Source organism: Adiantum capillus-veneris, chromosome 14 (genome assembly GCF_014529385.1).
Source record: "Adiantum capillus-veneris isolate H3 chromosome 14, ASM1452938v2, whole genome shotgun sequence".
Classification (NCBI taxonomy): domain Eukaryota; kingdom Viridiplantae; phylum Streptophyta; class Polypodiopsida; order Polypodiales; family Pteridaceae; genus Adiantum; species Adiantum capillus-veneris.
In genome coordinates this window covers 136,172,753-136,196,909 of record NC_140944.1, presented here as the reverse complement: position 1 = coordinate 136,196,909, position 24,157 = coordinate 136,172,753, and the positions used below count along the sequence as shown (strand labels likewise).

At 45.4% G+C, this 24,157-nt stretch overlaps 1 protein-coding gene across 3 annotated transcripts in view; it reads right to left on the bottom strand.

The window, feature by feature from the left end:
- The window catches only part of LOC147443199 (uncharacterized), an 81,283-nt gene that overhangs the window by 40,040 nt on the left and 17,086 nt on the right, over positions 1 to 24,157 (bottom strand). Inside the window, exons 5-9 of one of the 3 annotated variants that reach the window (XM_086529809.1) lie at positions 8,284 to 8,370; positions 8,133 to 8,186; positions 6,122 to 6,315; positions 5,880 to 5,959; positions 5,694 to 5,794 (exon numbers count right to left, since the gene is read on the bottom strand). In XM_086529809.1, the coding sequence (XP_086385935.1) occupies positions 5,694 to 5,794; positions 5,880 to 5,959; positions 6,122 to 6,315; positions 8,133 to 8,186; positions 8,284 to 8,370 (516 nt within the window). Of the gene's footprint in view, positions 1 to 5,693; positions 5,795 to 5,879; positions 5,960 to 6,121; positions 6,316 to 8,132; positions 8,187 to 8,283; positions 8,371 to 24,157 lie in introns of those variants that run through there. The other 2 variants (XM_086529810.1, XM_086529812.1) reach the window with 2 other exon arrangements.

Genomic DNA, 24,157 nt, shown 5'->3' with positions numbered 1-24,157 from the left:
ATATTGGTCACCACCTACTACACAGCTAACACAGTGGCAAAAATTATATATGAGAATATATTTTGCAAGCTTGGGTGCCCCCTTGAGATCACCAGCAATTGAGGAAGTCACTTCGTCAACGAGTTGATCTCGACACTATTGTTCAATTGTAGGATCTTTCATCACAATTCTTACGCATACTACTCGAGAGCGAATGGGCAAGCTGAAAGCACTAACAAGGTTCTAATTGTACTCCTCCAGAAAGCGTGCCATTTGCATCCAACTTCGTGGGCTCAGGCAACCCTCAACACCCTCTAGGCATATCGCTTCTTTCAAAGCAACGACCAATCACATTCCTTTTCAGCTGACCTTCGGCCTGAAAGCAATTTACCCTTTTTTAATTCAACTCTGGATCACCTAGGGTGGGCAGCCTTCATGTCGCGGTCAATATTGGGTCCATAGCAACAACGGTACAGAACGGAACGTTTAATACGCGGTGTATAATACGCATAACTTTTTCAAATATGAGGCGGGTCATGCACCTCCTCAATGACTCTTCAATGTTTAATCATAGCATACATAAACAAGCACCATGAAGCTCTTAAACACACTTGATCAACTATAGAAGAGAATACGTTTTGAGCAAAAAGACGCGAGAATAGAAAACGTTATGAGACGTATTGTACGTTTCAATACGAGACGTCCCGTATTCTAAATAAAATACGCGGATTATAGCTGCTATGATTGGGTCTGCCCATCTCTCTCATTTGTCCATGCTAGAAGAGAGCAGAGTGTTAGCTTTGACACTCTCCAGGCAAAGAAACTTTGTCGCAAAGCATGGCATGATCGTCATCTTCACAAGTCTAAAATAGTGCGAGGCTCCCTGGTGCTACTCTATGAAGCACGTTACCAGAAAAACACAAAGAAGCTCGTTCCTGTCTGGCAAGGGCCATACAAAGTGAAAGAGAGTTTACCCTAAGATCCCAACTGAAGTGCTATCATCAACCCCTTGGAGAATCCTTTTAGGCTTTGAGCCTCGACCAAACTAGAGCTTTCAAATTTCCACCTTATGTTTTCCCATCCCTTTAAGCCTCTTCTATAGCCAACTATCCATCGGCTTCTTCGCCCTTTGTGTTCACTAGTCCTTCTCTATGCTATGCTATGGATCTATCATTTTTGAGTTGTGAAGTGCCATCCTTGTATTAGCTAACCTTCTCAATTACTCAATGATCTTGTTTGAAAAAGGTGACTTCATTCTCGCACTATATCTTACTTCCAGTGACATACCATTACAATTACACATAGTACTTGGGTCCTGGGGTTTGGGCACTTGTTGGTGTTTCATCGTGTTTTTCCATGTGTATCTCGAAACTGTAGGTTGAACTTCCCAAAATTTGATCTCCCACTTATGAGCAATTGAGCCTCGTCAATTGTTAGAATGTAGCCTCTTATCTCTTATGTTGTTTAACTGAGTCCTACCAACCTCACCCTGTAGATCTTAAGAGTGATTAAAATTCCATTTTTCTTGCTACCTAGGTATGAGCACCACAGCTTTTCTATGCTCCATGTTCAATTAAGACCTGGTTTACATTTCATGCTGCTCTCTGCTATTCAGCTGGCCCCTACACTCTCTCCAGCACACCTGCTATATAGCTCAAATTGTCCTATGATGCAGAGCTAGACCTATCATTGGCACTTAAACTTTCATCTGTTTCAGACAACCCAACACTACATGAAGATTTTCTGGTATGTCGCGGTTTGCCCCACCCATTTCATTTGTTTCCATGGACCTTGGGTGAAGGTGACTAAGTTCTTTGGGGTGAGATCACGGTAGCTCTCTTGAAAAGCCTTGAGATTGGATCTACCAATTTTCATCACATAGCCTATCTCACCCTTCCCTCGCCCCCATCCTAGGCTATACTCCCCCCTATCCACCCTCCCCTCACCCCTACCTACCTAGCGCCCCTACCCACCCTCTCTCTTGCCCTAATCTACCCTTCCCCCTCATCAATACCCACCATCTCTCACCCCTATCTACCCTTCCCCTCACCCCTACCATCGCCCCTATCCACCTCTCTCTTGCCCCTTTCTGTGGTCTTGTGAGTAACTGCGGGATTACTGCAAATCGGTATCAATACTACGGCTTCAGTGTCACTTGCAGCGGACAGGCAGTTACAGTTGGTCTTGGGTTCACATTGGGTGGATGCTGGTCTGGGCGGTGACATGTGGCAGATACAAGCGGTGGTGGATTAATGGACACAGTGGCCAGTTCACCGCCACCACAATTCGGAGATAGACGTAGCTGGCTGTCAGGGATATTTTGTTAGCCATTGGCTACTCTTTAGGGTTGTATATATTCTCAATTGTTCTTAGCCTAGAGAATTGTGTCTTGTGTTCAGACTAGCACCGCACATCTGCACTCTCCCTGCACAATTGGGGCCTCGACACCCCCATTGCACATATGAGTCGTGGGCTTGGAGCTAAGTGTGCTGCCAGGCAAAGTCTGTACTGGTTCCATTGAGTACCTGTGAGTCTTGGGCTTGGAGCTGAGTGTGCTTCCAGCTAGAGTCAGTACTGGTTCAGTACTGGTTTCATTAGTTAGTCCAGTTCCATTGTGTTTGGAGTCTGCTGTTGTGTCTTTTGAGTTTGCTTTGTTCCATTGTTCTTTAGTGTTTTCATTTTGTTGGAGTGAGGTTTTATGCATATTGCACTGAACACCAACAGTAGAGCACGACACACTTTTCGTGCTACACGCAGTTGGTATTGTTGTTACATACAAGCCACCATGGACAGCTTCCCACATCGCACACAATTGAGCCTGCTAAATCTAGGACCGTGTCTCGTATTAGATGGTATGATAATGAGCGCAGAGCACTCTATACGTGAATACGCATACAGTGAGCTTTGAGAGCTATTACAGAGCAAGACAGAAATGAAATGAAATGAAATGTTATATTAACGTCTTCAAAAGGCCATAATGACCTATGAGACCCGAAAGTTACAAAGTGGTGGATCTGATACAAAGTCAGAGTAACAAAATAACCTAACAACAGTACAAAACAAAGATATCTACTATGGGGTCCTAAGTTGGTCGATGTGAGCCAAGCATAAAACTAAGCGGAAAAATTTGGGCGGCTTGTTGGGATGGCTGAATCACAAGAGATCTAGCATCGGTCGTTGGCGAATCTCATCAATTTCCTCCATGGTTAGTAGTCTGACCGGGCGTCGTGCATGCCTGGCCAGCGTGCTCCGAATTTTCTGTCATAGAACCCATCGATGCTGTGTAGTTCTTCGCAATCGTGGGCGCCTGGATTTCCCTAGTTCAATCACTCGGTCAATCAATGTGCCTCGGGTGTGAGACGAGGGGGAGCTCTGTTGTGGGAGTGGCTCTTGCGGCTGTCCCGTGTCTGCTTTGAAGAAGTCTGTGATCCGTCTTTGAGATTGGCTAGCCTCGCCATTCATCAAGCTATCTCTGTGTCTGCGTAGCTCGAGTAAGAACAAACCCAGACATCTCTGATCTTCGTATCCCATGACTCTTGAGAGTGGTCCAAAACCCTCTCTGAACAGGCAGTGGAAGCGACCTCGTATCTCGTAGTAGACGGGGCAGTGGCATGTATAGTGTAGCTCTGTCTCACGTTCCGTGTTACACAAGGGGCATGTCCTGTCCTCTGCTGGTACTCCGCTGTACCTCCCAGTCTCAATCCGCAACCGGTGAGAAGATGTGCGTAACTGGCCAATAGCACATCGTATCCCATGAGACAAGTGGGTATCCATGTATCTGGGTCTCGCCACAAAACCATCTTCCGTAAGTTGGAGAAGGTGGTCTCTGTAGAAAGCCATCTTCGTGCCCAATTCCTGTGCTGGTTGTATCCATGTCCTCCTGGTGTCTAGCTGGGTTAGGTCTTGGCGGATGAGCTTGGTGATCTCTGACTGTGTAAGAGTGAGAGATGGTGCATCCAATGAGTAATGGAATGGTGGCAGCCTGTCTATGCTGAACCCATGTGCCTGAAACCATGATGTCATCTCCCCATACCAGCATGTTGTATCTCCTTGTATGGCTAACTATCGAGAGGTTTCAAGTGCTATGCGAGCATATCTGTCTCTAGGAAGTTCCCATGTGCGGTTTATGAAGGAGACTGATCTGGTGAGCGCCTCCACCACAAGTGGGGGGGCCGCTAGCTCTGCTCGGATAATGGCACGTGGTACTGATGCCTTGGCTCTAATGAGCCGCGAGATCATAGAGACGAGAGGTTTCTCCATGTTCCCCCATCCGTCTGAGTGACCCTGCCTCCCATGGTGATCCAGTGAAGGTCCCCATATCTCGGTTCCATAGAGCAGTGCTGAAGCCACCAAGGTGTCAAAGAGCCAAAGCTTCGTCCGGGGCTCCTGAAACTGAACCTGCAAACACATCCTCTCCAATCTACCCAATGCTGCGTGGGCTCTAGTAAGTCTGGTCTCTGCTGCTCTTCTGAGTGAGAATGTAGGTCCGCTAAAAACCACTCCAAGGTAAGTGTAAGCGTCTGTGTACTCCAGTCTCCTGGCCATATGTGAATGTAGGTGCTGACCTCCTGATCCACTGTGGGGTGGTGTTAAACACCATAACCTTGGTTTTAACCAGGTTGACAGACAACCCACTTTCGTGTGCAAACGTGTGCAAAGCATCCAATTGACGTTGCATTCCCTCTGGGGATTCGGAGATCAACACTATGTCATCAGCATATAACAAAAGTGGAATCCATGTCCCTACCAACTGAGCACCTTTATCCCCATCGCTGTCAGACCAATGTAGCAAAGATAAGGCAGGACACGCATCCCATATGGCCCAATCTATATGAATCCTCTCCTAACTGATGCCCATTTTGATCCCTGACATAAGAATTGCAAAGCACGCCTCGTCTCTCTAGCTCCTCCATATATCTCAATCACTGACGAACCAAATCTCTCCGCATATCCAGTCAAATATGCAGAAAAGAGCGCATGAATGAGGATGCAGAGCAGTGGATAAAGGAGCATCAGTAAAGATAAACCGGAATGTCCTCCTCCATGGGCCCTCATTGTCCAACAGTGGAGCTCTCACCTGCACAACTGATGAAGTATGGTATAGGAATTGCTTCCAAGGCTCAACCCCAGGGGAAAGACCTATTTGCGCACTGAAAGGTGAATATATCGTCCAAAATGCACCTGTACTACACAAATCTAGTATATGATGCATAAATTATCTTCGGCAAATCACGCAAACAAAACTTTTTCTATTTTACTCTATAAAATGCTCAAAAGTTATATGCAGGACATGTGGTCATGAAGCCCAGAAAGTTCGAAAGTTTTTCTATAAATTTAAAATTAGTCGGTGGACTCTAGACGTTTAAACTTAAACACTTATTAAGACACTAAATTTATGCATAAATAAATAAAAATTCAATATGCAACTGGCCTATCATATGCATGCATACATTCACAATAAATACATAGGCACTCCCACACATATGAACATGTGCATCTAGCTACATATACATGCAGGCATGAATACATAAAGATGGGATATGAGCATACACAAACTACATATCATTGAATATATATCTGTATTCATATATGGATAGATAAATGTATATTTGTATCTATGTAGCACGCATACACATACATAAATGTCTGTGTGCACATGCAAACACTCCTGCATGATTGACATTAAAGAGCTCTGGTCTATCCAAAAGAAATACCTCAACTTTAACATGCAAGAACCATGCGCACAGAACCTTCAGGCCCATTCTCCTCTTTTTGTTCCGATTAATTCCCTCTATCACTACTGGTAGCAAGGGAGCTTGTATATGCAACATTAAACAAAATGCGTCAGTAGTACAACATGAGACTACTGGGAGAAAATATGTATTTGGGTATAAACTTACAGAAAACCCTATCTGCTCTGTCCAGCTCCTCCAGTTTCACCAGATGTTTAATGCCTGACATATCAACGTAATGACATGAACTACATCCAATGGAACAGTCGTTACTAGAGCATGTTGGCAGTGCGTGCCGTAAATTTTGTAAAAAATAAATTAAAACAGTATTTATTTCCATGTTCCAAACATACAAAAAACAGTCTTTTTTTTTTGGAAGGAACGTAAAACAGTTGTACATCGATGCTTACCTGGCATCAAAACGATAAAACATGTCATCCGTTTTGTATTCAGACATACAATTCAAAGCCTGCACACGTGACCGCAAAATGTGACCTCCAGATTCCAGCAAAGGTCTGACAATAGGGCTGGATTGGTTAACAATGTGCTTCAGCTCAGATAATTCCTTCTTGATTATGTCTTTCATGTATTCTGGGCTAAGCCTCTGACAAGACAGTAAAGCATGCATGTCATGCAAAAAACTATCACATAGAAATATAGAATATACCATAAAAGCTGATATAATTTGGCTAGAAATAATGACCTGAACCTTGAAACCCAAATTTAGTAGTTCTTCATATGACAAGTGAAAACACATGGCAAATGGAGCTCACAGCCAGCCATATCATTTTCATATTTAACTTTAATAAAAACAGTTCTCGAGGTCCAACATGAGAAATCCTAGGCTATGGTTGAGATTTGTCCAGAGATTTGTCCAACTACCTGAGTACAAATCACTGCACAAGTGACACTGCTAAACTTCAGAATTCCCACATAATGTTCGTCCTCCTCCAGTAGCATTTCAATCAAACAAACAAACACCCTTAAGCCTAGACAATGTACCCCTTTCTTTAATGAGATCACACCAAATATCTCATGCACAGAGGTGGGATTCAAAAAAACCCCAAGCCTTTTCCTCCACCAAAGCATGTAGTCAACATATATGCATGCACAAGGGCACCTAAACCCTCTCCTTTCCGCCTTAAAGCATAAAAATCATGCATAAGATGTGATCTCAGGTATTGCCTTTACAACAAGTGTACCACTTGAAACTTCATTTTTTCATGTTACATGAGACTTGCATAAATAAGCATGTCACATGCCACGAGGACCGTTCTTCTACTCATAATGTCAACAACATCAAGGGATTGGGCCTGGGAATGTTGTTAAGAATTCCCACATAATGTTCATCCTCCTCCAGTAGCATTTCAATCAAACAAACAAACACCCTTAAGCCTAGACAATGTACCCCTTTCTTTAATGAGATCACACCAAACATCTCATGCACAGAGGTGGGATTCAACAATTATTCATAAAAACCCCAAGCCTTTTCCTCCACCAAAGCATGTAATCAACATATATGCATGCACAAGGGCACCTAAACCCTCTCCTTTCCGCCTCAAAGCATAAAAATCATGCATAAGATGTGATCTCAGGCATTGCCTTTACAACATGACATTTGCATAAATAAGCATGTCACATGCCACGAGGACCGTTCTTCTACTCATAATGTCAACAACATCAAGGGATTGGGCCTGGGAGGGCATGCAGTCTGCCACACAAGGACCGGATCTGCAGAAAAATTCAACTGGAGGTTGAGACACACACTGTGTGCCAGTGTCCTGCATCTACCACTGCACATTCCGAACGTGGGCCAGTGAGGAGGGTGATGGAGACTTGAGAAGTTTAGACTTATATGAAGATACACAGGCAATAGAGTAACACAAGCATATAACACAGCGACCAAGGGTCCACCACGGCTCGCCCTCTAGCCAGCCATCACTGCTTTGACGATAGCCCAACTGCAGCCGACGCTGAGAGGGTCCACTTTGAAAAAGCACATGTGGGCTAGAGCAAATTGAAGACCAGGCTGCCTGGACAGAGATATAGACCATAGACACACACAGAGATAAACAAGACCCTGACCAGGCAGAGAGCTATGGCAGTGGACCGCCTATCACTGGCAGCAGCATAAAAAGATTACAGCGCACCACCCCCACATACTTTCCCCTAGGAGGCAGGGTCACATGCTCTAGGAACAGAATTAGAGACTGGTGATATACTACAACCACCCTCATGAATTTAGAGATAGGCACAGGATTGAGCGATGGTGATTCTACAGCTATTTTCCATACATGCAGCTGGATGAGAAGTTCACTTTGTAGCCCTGCTCCGTTAATCACCTTAATCTCTTGAAACAATTATTTTACCCAGCAAGCACTATTCCTTTTTAACTGAGAAGTGTAATAAACAAGGACGTACATCAGCATCATCTGGCACCATCAAAAGTCCAACAACTAGTGCATGAGGGGGGGTCTGACATCAACAGATCAAAACAGACAGTCAGTGGTATAGAAACTTGTTAAGAAGTTAATCACTGTGTTATGCAAAAATACCCTTTTTCTATGCTTACCTTCTTGACTTGCTGAAAAACCTTCATCAAGGGAGATGGATCTGTGTGCCCAATAATTAAGGATGCACGGTTATTAAGCAGTAAATTCTGCACAAGAAGGGCCCAGAATAAGACACAAATTGAAAGGCACAACCTACAAATTGTGTTCAGATTGAGTGTGAAGCCAAACCTAGAATAATTCGTGGCCTAAATCCTCAGTAGAAACCAAGTCAGACATTCTCTAAGCTAAAGGCATGCTAGTTGTGAGGTGATAATAGTGATAATCCAAATAACATCTCATAGCTGCATGCAGCACTTCAAAACAGCTGGAAAAGCACCAAATTTGTAATACAGGATATATTGGGTGCACATAGTGCAGTAAACAAAGAGAAGCTAACAGAATTCAGTCAACCACACACACAAGTGAGCAATCTAGACCCTAGAGCCTAAGCACACACAAGTAGTGTGTGCCACATTCCTAGACATTATCATGAGCACCTACAAAGCGTGCGGCTAGTGTGAACCAAACCCCTAGGTTGGAGTGGTTAGTGTATATACCTTCATAAGTTTTAAAAAATCTAAACATATGAAACATAAATTATAAGAGAGGCTAAAACACTTACGCACAAAAGCAAGGCTTACAAGAAAACTATAAAGAAGAAAAACTAAATCACTTTATTTGTTTCTAAACAAAAAGTAGATAAAACTAATTTGCCTCAAAATGCTTGTAGAAAAGACGAAGGTAAATAAAGTGAGAGAAGCTTACTTTATTTACTTGCCAAGAACTTTGAAACAAGTACTCAACTTTAAACAATCACAAAGTGATGACATGGCAAACCGGCTGAAGAAAGAGAGAGAAATTGGTGATGAGGACACGTGGCAGGCCTCGTGATTTACAGCGCGATTAACGGGCCGCGCAGCTCTTGATGTGGCAGGCCGTACGGACTGGCAGCTAGCTGATGTGGAATGCTTTTCGGCACAGTTTTTGAACACCAAATTTAGCAATTGCCTTTGGCAGCGCTAGTTTTTGTGTCATTTGCTTTTCAGGTCGGAGACTTTATTAGTGTGCCAAGGGGGTCACTCTCGGCAGATCAATGCATCATTGCACAAATTCCAGGGGTCAGTCTGGGACTGGTCGGGCCAATTAGCACTGAATTCTGATGAGTATAGAAGCCTTGTGCGCCAAATGAAGTCACAACTTTATAAGTGAGTGGGAACTATGGAATTAACTCAAAGGGGCAAACTGGACCAGTAGAAGGAAGCCATCTGCAGGACACCTCAGCAAGAGGGGGCGCCCATTTTGAGGCTGGGGCTGATTTTTGGTTCATTAAGTGACCTACAGTGTGTGTGTGTGTGTGAGTAGTGGGTGCCGGTTGATAGCTTTAATGGAAAGCTTGCCTTCTCCTCTGTCTCATGTAGTGCGATAATTTTCTCTCTTGCATCTCTCTCCCCCCTTTGGCACATATGGTAATGCCCCACTAGTTGGGCTACTCAGATGAATATGTACAGTTCTGGGGTTTATGCGCGTTTGCCAAGGCAAGAGCCTTCTGAACAGGAACCGGATTAGCTAACTGCTAATCCCCCACAGGTACGCACAGTTCCATTACTGAAATTTTGTTACAGGTTTATGCGCGTTTGCCAAGGCAAGAGCCTTCTGAACAGGAACCGGATTAGCTAACTGCTAATCCCCCACAGGTACGCACAGTTCCATTACTGAAATTTTGTTACAACTCACCAAAAAGCTCCCAAATTGTGAGGGAATCCGTCCTAGACAGGTGTTTTTGACCTACAGGAGTTTTTGCGCCGTTGTGCTGCCGAAATCAGGTCAGAAACCTGCGTTTTCAGCCCTCGCCAGGTTTGGACAGCTTTGTGAGTGTTTGGTCTAAGTGTACGGATCGTTAACTGTTAATTGAATAAAGAAATACCGAAAGGGGCGGGCGCAAACTTTTGGGGACTACAGGGTGTCGGTCTTGTGTGCGCAGTGACATTCTAGTCTGTTCTCTTTTCTTCAAATTGAAATAGTACTGCCCTCTACGTTGTATAGGCCGGTTATATGGTTCCATCGACGGGATAGTCACTTTTTCTTCAAAAAGTGCACCAAGGATTGTTGTGGGTGAAAGCAACACATAGCTTGTCGTTATGGCAGAGAAGAGAGACCAAATACCTGAAGAGAGATCTTCCTCACATGGCACAGAGAAAGTTCCTTCAACTCTTCAAGAAGAGGACAGGTTGTTTAGAGCTCAGCTGCGTTGCTGCATGGACATGTTTCAGCAGTTGGGTAGCAACCCAAGGATGCAGGAGTTCTTACAGGCTCCTACACAAGAATTTTAGGCTCCGACACAAGGTTTTCAGCCTCCTGCACAGGGCATGACTGAGCGTCGCAAGAAAAGGAGATTTCCAATGCGTAGAGGACTCGTGATGCTCGAGGGAAAGCCCATGTGGTTGAGCAACCAGCGGTGTCCAATGATCCAAAGCAACTTGCTTTAGCTAGACAAGAACCGTTTGTGAATGGTCAAGGGAGTAATGAACATGCTATGCATCACACCCTTCCATTACCTATCACTTATCCTAGTTGTTTTGGAGGTAGTTCAGTTTTTCAAGCTATGGCTGACCTTCCACAGGTTATATGCCCAGGGATGTGTTCGGGACAATGCAAACAGGCAAGGGTAACCCTATGTACGCGAACATGGCTGTCCAACCACGATTTCAAAGTGCCTATGCTCAATTTAGAGTGCCTGGAACACAATTTGGTATGGCTGGTTTTTCGCAGCCATACGCCCAAAATGCAAATATGACAGGCAAAACAGGTGATGCGAGTGCTGGAATGGGCAATCGTGGAGCACCATTTTTGCAAGCACCTGTTTATGATAATGTGGCTCCTTTAAGTCAGCCAAAGGATTACAAGGAAGGTGAGCAAGGAGTGAAGTTTGAAACTTTCAAAGGAACTGAAGATCAACTGAAGGCTTTGACCTTTATACAACAGTTTGATGCAGCTTATGCTGGAGGAAACTTCACGAAATCTTCAAAGATACGCAAGGCTGCCACTTTCTTGAAAGGGAATGCGCTTCAATGCTGGACCGCATTGTTGAACCAAGGTCAAGCCCCAACAATGTGGGTCAAATTCAAACAACTTTTTGCGCCTGCATGGCTGACAAACACTTTTGAAGTGGATGTGATGACACAATGGCACGAGTTGAATGCTAAACAGTGTGCGAATCTGGAAGAGTACAATAAACAGTTTTGGACCGCACTATTGCCAGTCACCTCTTACAGATTTGTGCCATAACAGATTGAGAAGTACTGTTGCGGATTGCCCAAGAAATCCAGGGACTACTGCACAAAGACTATTGTCATGAATATATTCCAGTTGATTGAGAATGCAAGAGTGGCCAGTTGTCACGAGGACATGGCAATTGTTAACTATGTCACGAGGACATGGCAACTGCTAACCTTCGTTGTTGGTTTCTTTCCAGTGATATTTGTTTAATTCTTGAGACTGTAATAGACTTGGACACTCCAAGTCAAGAATATACTATGACAGCACAAATAACCACTTCAAAACAATTCACAGTTCACAATTGATTCGACGCTGGCCCGGCGGAGTTTCGTGCCCAGAGGTATTGGCCCCAAAGACTGGCGCCCCTTTCGGTATTTCTTTTTGTATTAATCTGACTTCAAAGTACATGAGTGCGGGCAGGCACTCACACTCAGACTCTCCGTCCAGATGCTCTGAGTAGTGAGAGGCCTGCTCACATATTTAAGGGTACAAAGGATGCCAAAAGCAGAGCCCCAAAAGCAGAGCCCCAAAAGCAGAAAATCAAAAGCCCAAATAAAGCAAAGGCTCTTTCTCTCTCTTGCTTGTGAAAATAAAGCAAGTCCCAAAAAGCTGTCCTTTTTAAAATAACGCAGAAAAGTTCTCTCTCTCTCTCTCTCTCTCTCTCTCTCTCTCTCTCTCTCTCTCTCTCTCTCTCTCTCTCTCTCTCTCTCTCTCTCTCTCTCTCTCTCTCTCTCTCTCAATAAAGCAAAGAGGCTTTTCTCTCTCTCTCAATTGCGTAGAAAATAAAGCAAGCCAAAATCTGCCAAAAAGCTGAAATTGCCGCCACTGATGCTTTCCGCAATATGCGCCGCAAAACGTGGGGATCCAATGTGGCAGCTGCCACGTCAGCAAAATCAGGTTTTCTAATTCTTTGCAGTTAGGGCTAGGATTAGGGTTAGGTTTTCAATAAATTAGGGTTTCCTGCAGAGCGGGCAGCCACGTCATCACTTTGTGACATACCCCCCTCTTGAAAGCATTGTGATCGCCCTCGATTACGCTTGCAAAACAGACAGAGGCTATAAACCGTCTTAGCAGACATTGACTATTAGTACCTACGTACTAGGAACACACATCTAGCACATGTACCAATCGACAATCAAATCACACGACAACACAGGACATCACATGACATTCAACATTCATTCGGATCTTAGACCATGATTTATCGGCAATGTAGCTAGCAATCGCATCTAGATCCAATCAGGACCTCATAGATGTCCGATTGACTAACCCCTATTGCAACCATGTCTATTCGAGATCAACTCGACCAAAATGCAGCAGTCATTTCGTCTATCAGTTCCTGCACTTAAGAACAAGTCAAAAACAAATCAATTTCATATTCAAGAATTCCATTTCATCAAGTCATACAGCAGAATCTTGTCAACTCTCAGTATCCCTGAAGCTCAAAGAGACATCAATGACTCTAGTATTCTAAAATCAAGGCATCTGTTGACAAAGGAGCGGAGTAACTCCTCTCTTGTGCATCCCACTGTACCAGATCTGCGGCCAAGCTAAATTCTGGGTTCCATTTGGAGTAGACTATGCTAAACCAAAAGATAAAGGTTCACGATCTGAGAAATATCTGCTAGGTCCTCCTCCTCCATCCACTTCGCATCCAATGCAGGATAGTTCTTGAATTTAACCAAGAACCGCCTTCTTACTTTACCCTTATTCTTTGTGTCCTTATGTGCCAAACTCTCTTCTGGCATACCAAGCTATTGCGTACAAGTCCGGATTTTGACTTTTCTTTGCCTTCCCGTCGAGAGGTGTTATCTCCATCGGATTCTTCATGAGAACCCACTTGTAATCTGGGATTCTTAATGGCTTTATGCCCTGTAAGACAGAGCGATGAAGACGGGAGCACGCCTGATGCGCGATGTATGAAGGGTGGGAGTGGCTAGTAAATTCCGGGTTTGGGACACGAAGATTCTTCAAATTGTGCCCAATTTCCAAAATTGTGCCCAAGTGATCTGTCTCCTCTTTAGTAGGACCGGTATGCTTTGAGAAAAGCACAAGCCTGATGCTCTAATACCACTGTAACAAACTTGGACACCCCAAGTCTAAATTTTGTCGTGACACGAGAGAGAATCACTTAAAATACTTCACAACTTTAAAATCACAGTTTCGTTTGATCGACACAGCACGGTGTAGTTTCGTGCGTAGAGAGATTGGCCCCAAAGAGTGGCGTCCCTTTTGGTATTTATATTAATCTTTGAGCAAAAAGTACAACTCCCGCAGGGTCCTCTGCTCTCAAACTCTATGTCCAAATGCCCTGAAGAGTGAGGCCCTAAGGGCTCTTTTATTCTTACAAGGGATGCCAAAAGCAGAGCCCCAAAAGCAATTAAACTCAAAAGCATTCAAGCTTTAAAAGCTTTTAAAATAAAGCAATTGTTCCAAAAGCAACTGATCCAAAAATCTTTCAAAAAAAAGCATCAGCGTGATTTGCGGAAAATCGTACAGCAGCCAGCGCAAAATCCGGCCCTGCCACGTCAGCACCATACGGAAACTGCTACGTCAGCATGTCAACGGAATTTCCGGGGGTGGCCGTACTGCCACATCAGCAACTGTCTGTACCGTCACGTCAGCATCTGCATGTGTATGTGTGTTTGTCCGAGGGCCTGCCACGTCACCAGTTTGTGACAGTGTGCGTGTGCGGAAGTGTGTGTGTGTGTGTGTGTGTGTGTGTGTGAGAGAGAGAGAGAGAGAGAGAGAGAGAGAGAGAGGGAGAGAGAGAGAGAGTAGACCACAAACCAAAACATTGGAGTAGGGAAGAGGGGGCGATCAGCTCCCCATGACTACCAGAGCAAAAGACCCGTACAATGATCAGATGATAAAGAAATGTGTACCCCCTTGGCCCCATATATATGAGTGCCCAAGGTGGGCACCAAACTCAAGTGCACGGCCAGCCCCAAAATCGGTTGGCCGAACAAGGTACAACCTTTGCCAGCCCGGAGACAATAGCCATACAAGGAAGTGCCCTAGACCTGTGTGAAGCACAAAGTGGTGTAAGTCTTAACACCCCCTCTGTCACAAAACGGGAGTGTACACGAGCACTTAGAAAATCTGAAAATTATAATACTTTGCAAACATGAGAGAAGGGAGAAGATCGACACAGTATTGGGGACCAGAAGATGGGCTGGTCCTCCCCCCCCCCGTTAAGAGTATTCTTTTACTTAGGGAGAATTCTTATACAAGCACGAGAACCCGAGGAAACCCCTCCGTTCTGTAATCTTAGACCCGAAGGTCATGCTTTCCCGTAAAGGGCTTGGGCACAAGGCCGTTCCTTCCCGTAAGGGACCTAGGCACAAAGCCGTACTTTCCCGTAAGGGACTTAGGCGTGAAGCCGTACTTTCCCGTAAGGGACTTAGGCGTGAAGCCGTACTTCCCGTGAAGGGCCTTCCCGTAAGACGGGAGATTCCTGCAAAACAAACCACACAAACACGCGACAACAATTCGTATGGCGAATCCACAATAGATACCTGTCGCTCTTGCGCGAGAAAAGCGGCTTCCGTGCTTCGTAGTCTCGCGATCTCTTGCGGCAGAGTCTTCTCTTGCTGATGTTGGTACCTCCCGTGAGTGAGGGCATGTGGTGCTTTTATAGCTCCCTGGCCATGGCACGAATAACTGCTCGCGTAGAGATCGCGGCCTTTTTTTTTTTTTTTTTTTTTTTTTTTGCGCTGTTCTACCCGAAATAGGGAGAGAGAATTCGCTGGCTGGTTTTGTTGCTTTATCTTCTAAGTGGCTGCCCACTTATTAAGTGGACGGCCGGCATATTTTAAAATTGGTCTGAACCTGCCCAAAAACTCAATAAAACCTTATAAGTTAAAACCAATGCATTTAACAACACTTCCCAAGCGTCCCTGGATGCAACCACATGCACGAATGCAATGCAAACATAGATTCCTCGCGGGAAAGCGTCTGCCTTCCTGCGATTGTTCCTGCTTTTCGTAAAAAGCTTCATTGAACCCATCTTTATTCTTGTGCTTGCGTTCTTACGCGTATTTTCTTACTCAGTTCGGATTTCCTCCTTAGACCCTTAGTGTGTCCCCTTACCGATGAACATGTCACCCATCTTGTGACTCATCAGGGACCACCATTACCTGGTCTTCTCCCACCGAACTAACAAGCCAACTCCTTCACGGTGCTTCTTGTCACCCATCATATGACACACCAGAGTTGTCTGTTTCCTGATGGCTTTTCTTACAGATCTGTGATTCCTTAACTTATTAGTTAACTTGTGCACATTTCTTATTAAAGTCCTAATTCTAGAAAATAGAAATTAGAAACAAAATAGTCAAATTAGTTTCATCCCTCTCACTTATAAACAGATGTCCTCAACTGTAGAGGTCCAACTGAATTGCAAGGGAGAAACCGGAAAGATTCCAAATCTTACTCAATGGTGAGTTGAGCTAGTCCTTTCTCAAAAGAGAGCTTAAAAATTAATTTAAATAAAATTCAAGAATTCAATACTTACCTTACCGGTTCATGTCCTTCCTCTAGTACCTCGAGGATATCCTTCACCATTCATCAAACTTACGAGCCATGTAAGAACTCGTCATTCGCGTCTTTCCAACAGATTGGAAGTTTCCTTATCCGAGAATCTGTTAACTCAATTCCACCTTCTCAATCCAGAGAAGAATAATCCTCCTAGAAATCAATCTAGGCATTTGTCCTTGCGCATAATCCTGCGCTGTTAGTCCAGAGGGTATTAAACCTCTTGTGTCCTCCCACATAGGGAATGCCCAAATCATAAGAGTATTAATTTCGATATCTTCCTTCACAAACAAGGTCTTCGATCACCTTAAAGAAGGTTCTTGTTTCGGGCCGTCACTCAACGTAGGCGAGCGGTTCCAATCCGAAGATTCCTTGTGCACAGCGGCACTTCCTTCCAATCTTTTCCTCCTGTAAGTTATTACCACTAGCAGTGTTCTCGTGACGCCTACTAGCGTCTCTTCCTTGCAGAGGCCATCCTTGCAAGCATCTAGGATTCCTCGCAAAATCTTAGGCATATAAAATTCTAGCCATACCATTCTGTGAACATAAGTTCAAACTTGGCCCACTTAAGGGTGAACCCGCTTTGGATCTCAAGGATGTTCTCCCATATGTGGTTAAGGTAATTCTTACCATTTTAAAATGGTTGGCAAATTTTACTCTTACGAACATAATAGTTCGAATTTATTCCAGCAGCGTGTAAATGCTACTTGACCTGCTCATGGAGAAACATATACCGCAACCAAAAGTTGCTACTGTAATAATAAAAGCACATAGCGTACTCAATAATCAACGACCATCAGAAAACCTCTTCTCTGTAGAGAATCCTTCTACCGAACACATCTAATTCTCGTGTCGGAATATCCTTGCGCATAAAAAGGCGCTCAAGAGAGTATAACAAACTCTCGTCCAGTTCCTTGGCATAGGTCTGCATCTTCGTGTGTTATCCATGTATCCAAAGGTGTACATAATTCTTAAGCTGTGTTAGAGTTTTGGTGAACCTAGGAAATTACCTTCCCTTCGTAAGATCCTTAGAGCGAAGACCCTCAACTTGACGATCCCTTGGCTCAATCTTAGAGCAAAACCCGCTCATTAAATAACTAGGATTTCAATCCTTGGATTCCTCGAGCACAGGCCGTAGTCGTCGCTTGTTCCTTCTCTCATAAAGAGAGTGTTCATTCATTTGTGCGAAAAGCACTACCATGTCCTCCCTGACCGGGTAGGGGGTGTGGGCTTAAAGAGTATTCAAGCTTAATGAAAGCTTTTCTTTGCTTGGAATCTCGGAATGGTTCCTTCCTTTCTACCGTCCTACTCAGGGCATGGCATCCCTGCAACGCTTTTCCGACTGTTTCCAGAGTCCTGTTCCTGCAGAGTAACTCCGCTTTCTTGGACACGAAGTCCTTTCCTTAGGAATTTCAACTTCCGGATCACATCTTGAGAGTCTACCTCTCTTCAATCCGTGGATCTGCTTCCCGAACTTGGGTACGAAACCCTTGGGCTGATCTGGCTCTAGTTCCTTAGAGCACTTTTATCTTGCAGAGGCTCATGCCTTCCTCTGCTCCTACTCCCTCAGGAAGAGGAAGTACACCTGCAATCAAATACTTAAGAGATCATAACATAAAAATCGTACCTTCAAAGTCACGACGCTCGTAACGCAACTCGGTTCTCAAAAAAGCAATTCCCCGGAAGAGATCTCTGCATAGAAAATCCTCTCTTCCAATCCTACACACAAAAGAGGTGTGTTCTCGGGTTCCTTCTCGTAAATCAGCCCCGTCTACGACGTTTATGGGCTGAAAACAGAGAAAAACAGCAGCTTGTTGCGATGAAAACACGCTCCGTAGGCACTTCTTCGCGAGGGAACTCGCGCATTGGGTCTTGACGACATCTGGTACACTGGGGGCAGCCATGGGCATCACCGGCAACGTCTTCTTTACGGCTGAAATCTGCAGCAGCATCTCTTCCTTGCAAAGATTGGTCTTCCCTTACCGGGTAGGGAGTGTTGGTTTGTAAGGTACTTAAGCTTGATAAAAGTTGTTCTTTGCTTGAAAGCTCAGAATGGTTCCTTCATAATTTCCTACCCGCACTAGCAAGCAATTTGTTGGAGAACTACCGAATACCAGATCAATCATGGGCCTTCCGGATGGTTAAGCAAAGCAATTCATCGTATAAAACAATGTTCTGACTCAACACTCGAGAGTGATTGTCCTGGTTAGACACGTGCATATGTCGTGCATAAAAGCAATACGCATTTTATGAGTTCCTCAAAGATTTAACTTTGATCAAAGATCTGCCCTCTCACTTAAAGTTTGAGGGTCAAAAATTCAGGAGTTAGATGGAGTTCTGTTACTCCAAACTTTCTCCGGATAGCAATGTATCCTTCGAGGAGAGGTAACAAAAATTCGTTGTTTCTGTGTTCAATGGTTCTCGTCCCACTGCAGGGATTGTATTTTATGTACATCAAGGTGTACACTTTCAGCTTTTATTGCTGACTCCACCATCTGCTGCAAAGTATCTTGCAGATGGGTTTACAAAATTCGGGCAAAAGTCCTTCGTTAAATTTGTTCATCTTTCCTTCCTCAGAGAGGATCAAGAATGGACCTACCTTGGCAAGAGCGAACCACTCCTTGCTTTGACTCGCTCATGTTCCTATTGGGCAAACCAATCCCAATCTTCTTGAATGCCCTCCTCAAAGCGTAGAGGAAAAAAAATTTGTCGGAGAATTCAGCCTTGAATTGTTGTTGTAAGTTCCTTGCAGAGCTTTGGTATACCACCAAATACTTGCAATGCCCTGGAGGTGTTTGGTCACATGCCTCACCTTCGACACTTCTCAGAAATTGCCATTTGCAAAGGCAACTTCAAACTGTCGAATAAAAGCAGTAGCTTTCAGGACATCTTCCCTTCCGTCAAAAGTATCAAGCTTGACTGGAGTGTTCCTAGGTCTAGAGACCTTCTTCATATCCTTCCCGAAATGACGGGATTTCTTGGCTATGGTTCTCGATTGATGTTCATGGATATCTTCTGGGTTCTGAAGTATCTTGAGCATTCCGCTTCTCAGATTCTCTAGTTTCTTGAGCATCATGCTCTTGTCGCCTTCTCAGAGAATCCCAAGTCTTGTGTCGCCTTCTTGCAGAGAGAAAAAAAAAAATTCCAACTCTACGAGCTTTTCCTGCAGGACTTAGGTTTCCGCCTACTTACTTCTCTCTTGGCTTGTCATGGCTTCTTCCCGTCTCTTCCGAGAGTCGTCCTCCTTTACAGAGAAAGAGAGGAGACCATGCTCTGATACCACTGTCACAAAACGGGAGCGGTACACGAGCACTTAGAAAATCTGAAAATTATAATACTTTGCAAACATGAGAGAAGGGAGAAGATCGACACGGTATTGGGGACCAAAAGATGGGCTGGTCCCCCCCCCCCCGTTAAGAGTATTCTTTTACTCAGGGAGAATTCTTATACAAGCACGAGAACCCGAGGAAACCCCTCCGTTCTGTAATCTTAGACCCGAAGGTCATGCTTTCCCGTAAAGGGCTTGGGCACAAGGCCGTTCCTTCCCGTAAGGGACTTAGGCACAAAGCCGTACTTTCCTGTAAGGGACTTAGGCGTGAAGCCGTACTTTCCCGTAAGGGACTTAGGCGTGAAGCCGTACTTCCCGTGAAGGGCCTTCCCGTAAGACGGGAGATTCCTGCAATACAAACCACACAAACACGCGACAACAATTCGTATGGCGAATCCACAATAGACACCTGTCGCTCTTGCGCGAGAAAAGCGGCTTCCGTGCTTCGTAGTCTCGCGATCTCTTGCGGTAGAGTCTTCTCTTGCTGATGTTGGTACCTCCCGTGAGTGAGGGCATGTGGTGCTTTTATAGCTCCCTGGCCGTGGCACGAATAACTGCTCGCGTAGAGATCGCGGCCTTTTTTTTTTTTTTTTTTTTTTTTTTGCGCTGTTCTACCCGAAATAGGGAGAGAGAATTCGCCGGCTGGTTTTGTTGCTTTATCTTCTAAGTGGCTGCCCACTTATTAAGTGGGCGGCCGGCATATTTTAAAATTGGTCTAAACCTGCCCAAAAACTCAATAAAACCTTATAAGTTAAAACCAATGCATTTAACAACACTTCCCAAGCGTCCCTGGATGCAACCAAATGTACGAATGCAATGCAAACATAGATTCCTCGCGGGAAAGCGTCTGCCTTCCCGCGATTGTTCCTGCTTTTCGTAAAAAGCTTCATTGAACCCATCTTTATTCTTGTGCTTGCGTTCTTACGCGTATTTTCTTACTCAGTTCGGATTTCCTCCTTAGACCCTTAGTGTGTCCCCTTACCGATGAACCTGTCACCCATCTTGTGACTCATCAGGGACCACCATTACCTGGTCTTCTCCCACCGAACTAACAAGCCAACTCCTTCACGGTGCTTCTTGTTACACATCATATGACACACCAGAGTTGTCTGTTTCCTGATGGCTTTTCTTACAGATCTGTGATTCCTTAACTTATTAGTTAACTTGTGCACATGTCCTAATTCTAGAAAATAGAAATTAGAAACAAAATAGTCAAATTAGTTTCACCCTCTCAGCACCTGATGGTGAACAAACCGCGTGAAGCCGAAGATCTGAGGCAAATGATGATGATGTCTATTGCCATGTCCACTGAAGGTAAATACTCCCGCAAACTGCACGAGTGTAGCAGCAGTCTGGGGTGTCACAACCTCTGAGAGATCTCCATGGTAAAGTGCCGTCACGAGCAGTGTAGCAAACTGCTATACTCCTCCGATACATGGTGAAATACTACGTGAAGGTCCCGAACTGAGTGTGAAAACAACTCCTTGTCGTAAAGAAGTGCCAATAGACCTACAAGTGTCCTGCCCAATAGGATCTGTGGTGTCTGTAGTCAAAAACCGTCTGGAGAAAATGCGAAAGCCCAAGAACCATCATGAGAATGATCGGAAGCATGTCAATGCATGAACCTGTAACCCAGTGTGGCCAAGTGGCTAAGCTGTGAAAAAACTCCGGGAAGGCCAAATGCAGTAATCTGCGCTATAAACGTCCTCCGAAACAAGGAAAGCCAGACTAAACAGTCTGCAATATAGAAGCTACCGTAAGATGAAGCAATCACCAAGAGACAACACGGACGACCACCAGATGGTGTCCTGTCAGTAAGTAGGGTAATCCAAGATGAGGGGAAAGCCAGACTCAACAGTCTGCGCTATGAAGGGTCTCTGAGAAGAGGTGTGCGCAGACCAAGCTGTCTGCACCGTAATCATCCTATATGAAGAAGGGGAGCCAGACTGAGAGGTCTGCGCTGTGAAGATCTTCTGAGAAGAGGAAAGGCCAAACCAAACTGTCTGCGTCATCTTGCCTGTATCTCCTGCCTCCAATCCTCTAGTGTCAACCAAAACAGAATCCGCACCAACAACGCCACCAAACCACCTCTCGGTGTGGCTCTTACTGTGAATGAGCTGGGAGTGGCCTACTGCCCAGGTCGGGGGATAAGTCTGCGGTAAGGTTACCGATGGTGAGTGAAAGCCACTCTCAAGGTAGCAATCCAAAATGAGTGTAGCGGAGCAACTACACTACCATCCAAGCCAAAACTCCGGGTGACTCCGAATATAGTCACGGGATGCCTGATCTCCCGCATCTCGCTGGTAAACTTTCCAAGAGAGTCCAAAGCACTAAAGTCCCACTCCAGTTTGCAGATTCAAGCAATGAACCTATCCAAGAAAAGATCCAAGATCCTCTCCCTAAGTCCATGTAGATGCTCTTGTGTAAGCAAGTGATCTGACGTGTCGAGGTTAAGTGGTAAGTGTCTGTCCACCCAATATGGTGGTCTTCTCTGGGAATGCCGGAATCCCATATGCCATGAGCATCGCCATATCTTGTGTGAACTCCTCCGATGAGTGCATAGGTGTGTCCATAGCAAACCACAAGTCACCACTCCATCTGGAGTGCGCAACCGCCGAATGATGGCTGGAATGAATGGATCTCCCAAGGATCGTACGCCCGTGTATGATCAAGCCGATTTCAACGATACCGTGTACTGCAACAGTCACTGAGAGATCGCATGGAACACCACCGGATGGTGCTTCATCCTCCGAGAAAAACATAAGCCATGTGGCTGCTGTCCACCCAAAAACGCAACTGCGAGGTGATGAAAACACTGCTGTCCAGCGATTTTCAGTGTGCTCGTACGCTCCCGGCAGGGTCCGGAGCGGTGCAGGGGGTGTGGGGAGGGTGGGGAATCAAAGTAACAAAGAAAACAGCAGGTGTTTATGGCTGAAAATCTGAAGGATTGAAGAGGATTGTCGGCGACAAGGCACCGAATGCCAAGCCGGGTAGGAAGGCAAGATCCAATGGGCCAAGGCTGATGCTGCCCCCCTCTGCTATCCAAACGCTGCTGATTGCCAAAAACGCCAGATGTGGCCAAAAAGGCAAGTAGGAGGGGTGTTCCGGCAACGAGTTAGTCCCAGAAGTGTTGCGCTAGGAATAGAAACAGCAGATCTGATGGTTGCTTGCAAAAACGTAGGTGGCAAAGCATTCCTTCGCGATGGAAGTTGTCCAGAAGATGGCCCCCCCCCCTCTTGCAGGCAGATTTGCAGAAACGCTGGCTGATCTGATCCATGGGAGGAGAACCTGATGCCGAAGCGCCCTCAGAACTGGCAAGATCTGCAAAAACACCACCTGGCTTAAAAACACTAGGCTGAAAATCTGCACTTTCCATGACGGAATGCTGCAGAAAGCTAGCGCTAGGCCTCAACAGGTGCTGGATCGCAAAATCTCCCAAGTACTGGCGACTGATACCATGTGAGAGTTCGCGTGTGCGGAAGGGGGAGAGAGAAATGAAATGTTATATTAACGTCTTCAAAAGGCCAAAGTGACCTATGAGACCAAAAAGTTACAATGTGGTGGATCTGATACAAAGTCAGAGTCAGAGTAACAAGATGACAAAAATGAAAATGAAATGACAAATGTCACAATAAAATACTATGGAATCCTAAACTACTAGGTGTGAACTAAGCAGCTAGCTGGGATAGCTAGATCACAAGAGATCCAGCATCGGTCGCTGGCGGATCTCGTCAATCTCCTCCATGGTCAGTAGTCTGACCGGGCGTCGTGCATGTCGAGCCAAAGTGATCCGAATCCTCTAATGCAGCCTCCACCGATGATGTGTAGTCCTCCGCAGTCGTGGGCGTCTGGATCTCCCCAACTCAGTCGCTCGGTCGATCAGTGTGCATCTGGTGTGAGACAACGAGCTCTGTTGTGGTAGTAACTCCTCCGGGTGTCTAGTGGCAGCTCTAAAGAAATCTGTGATCTGTCTCTGAGACTGGCTATCTCATCGGGCTCTCTCTGTGTCTGCATAGCTCGAGCAAAAACAAACCCAAGCATCTCTGATCCTCGTACTGCATGACAATGGTCCAAAGCCCTCTCTGAACAAGCAATGGAAGCGGCCTCGTATCTCGTAGTGGACGGGGCAGTGGCATGTGTAGTGCAACTCTTTCTCAGGCTAGATGTCACACAAGGGGCATGTCCTGGCCTCTACTGGTACTCCGCTGTATCTCCCAGTCTCGATCCGCAGCTGGTGTGAAGATGTGCGTATCTTGCCGATAGCACATCGTATCCCATGAGACAAGTGGGTGTCCATGTATCTGGGCCTCGTCACAAAACCATCAACCGTAAGCTGGAGGAGATGCTCTCTGTAGAAAGCCATCTTCGTGCCCAGCTCCTGTGCTAGCTGTATCCATGTCCTCCTGGTGTCCAGTTGAGTCAAGTCCTGGCGGATGAGCCTGGTGATCTCGGACTGTGTAAGAGTCGGAGAGGGTGCATCCAGTGAGTACTGGAAGGGAGGCAATCTGTCTATGCTGAACCCATGCGCCTGAAACCATGATGTCATCAGCATGTTGTATCTCCCTGCATGGCTAACTGTCGAGAGGACTCAAGTGCAAGGCGGGCATATCTGTCTCTGGAAAGTTCCCACATGCGGTGTATGAAGGAGACAAATCTGGTGACAGCCCCAACCACTAGTGGGGGGGCAGCTAGCTCTGCTCGAACAATAGCACGTGGTACTGAGGCCTTGGCTCTAATGAGCCGCGAGATCATAGAGA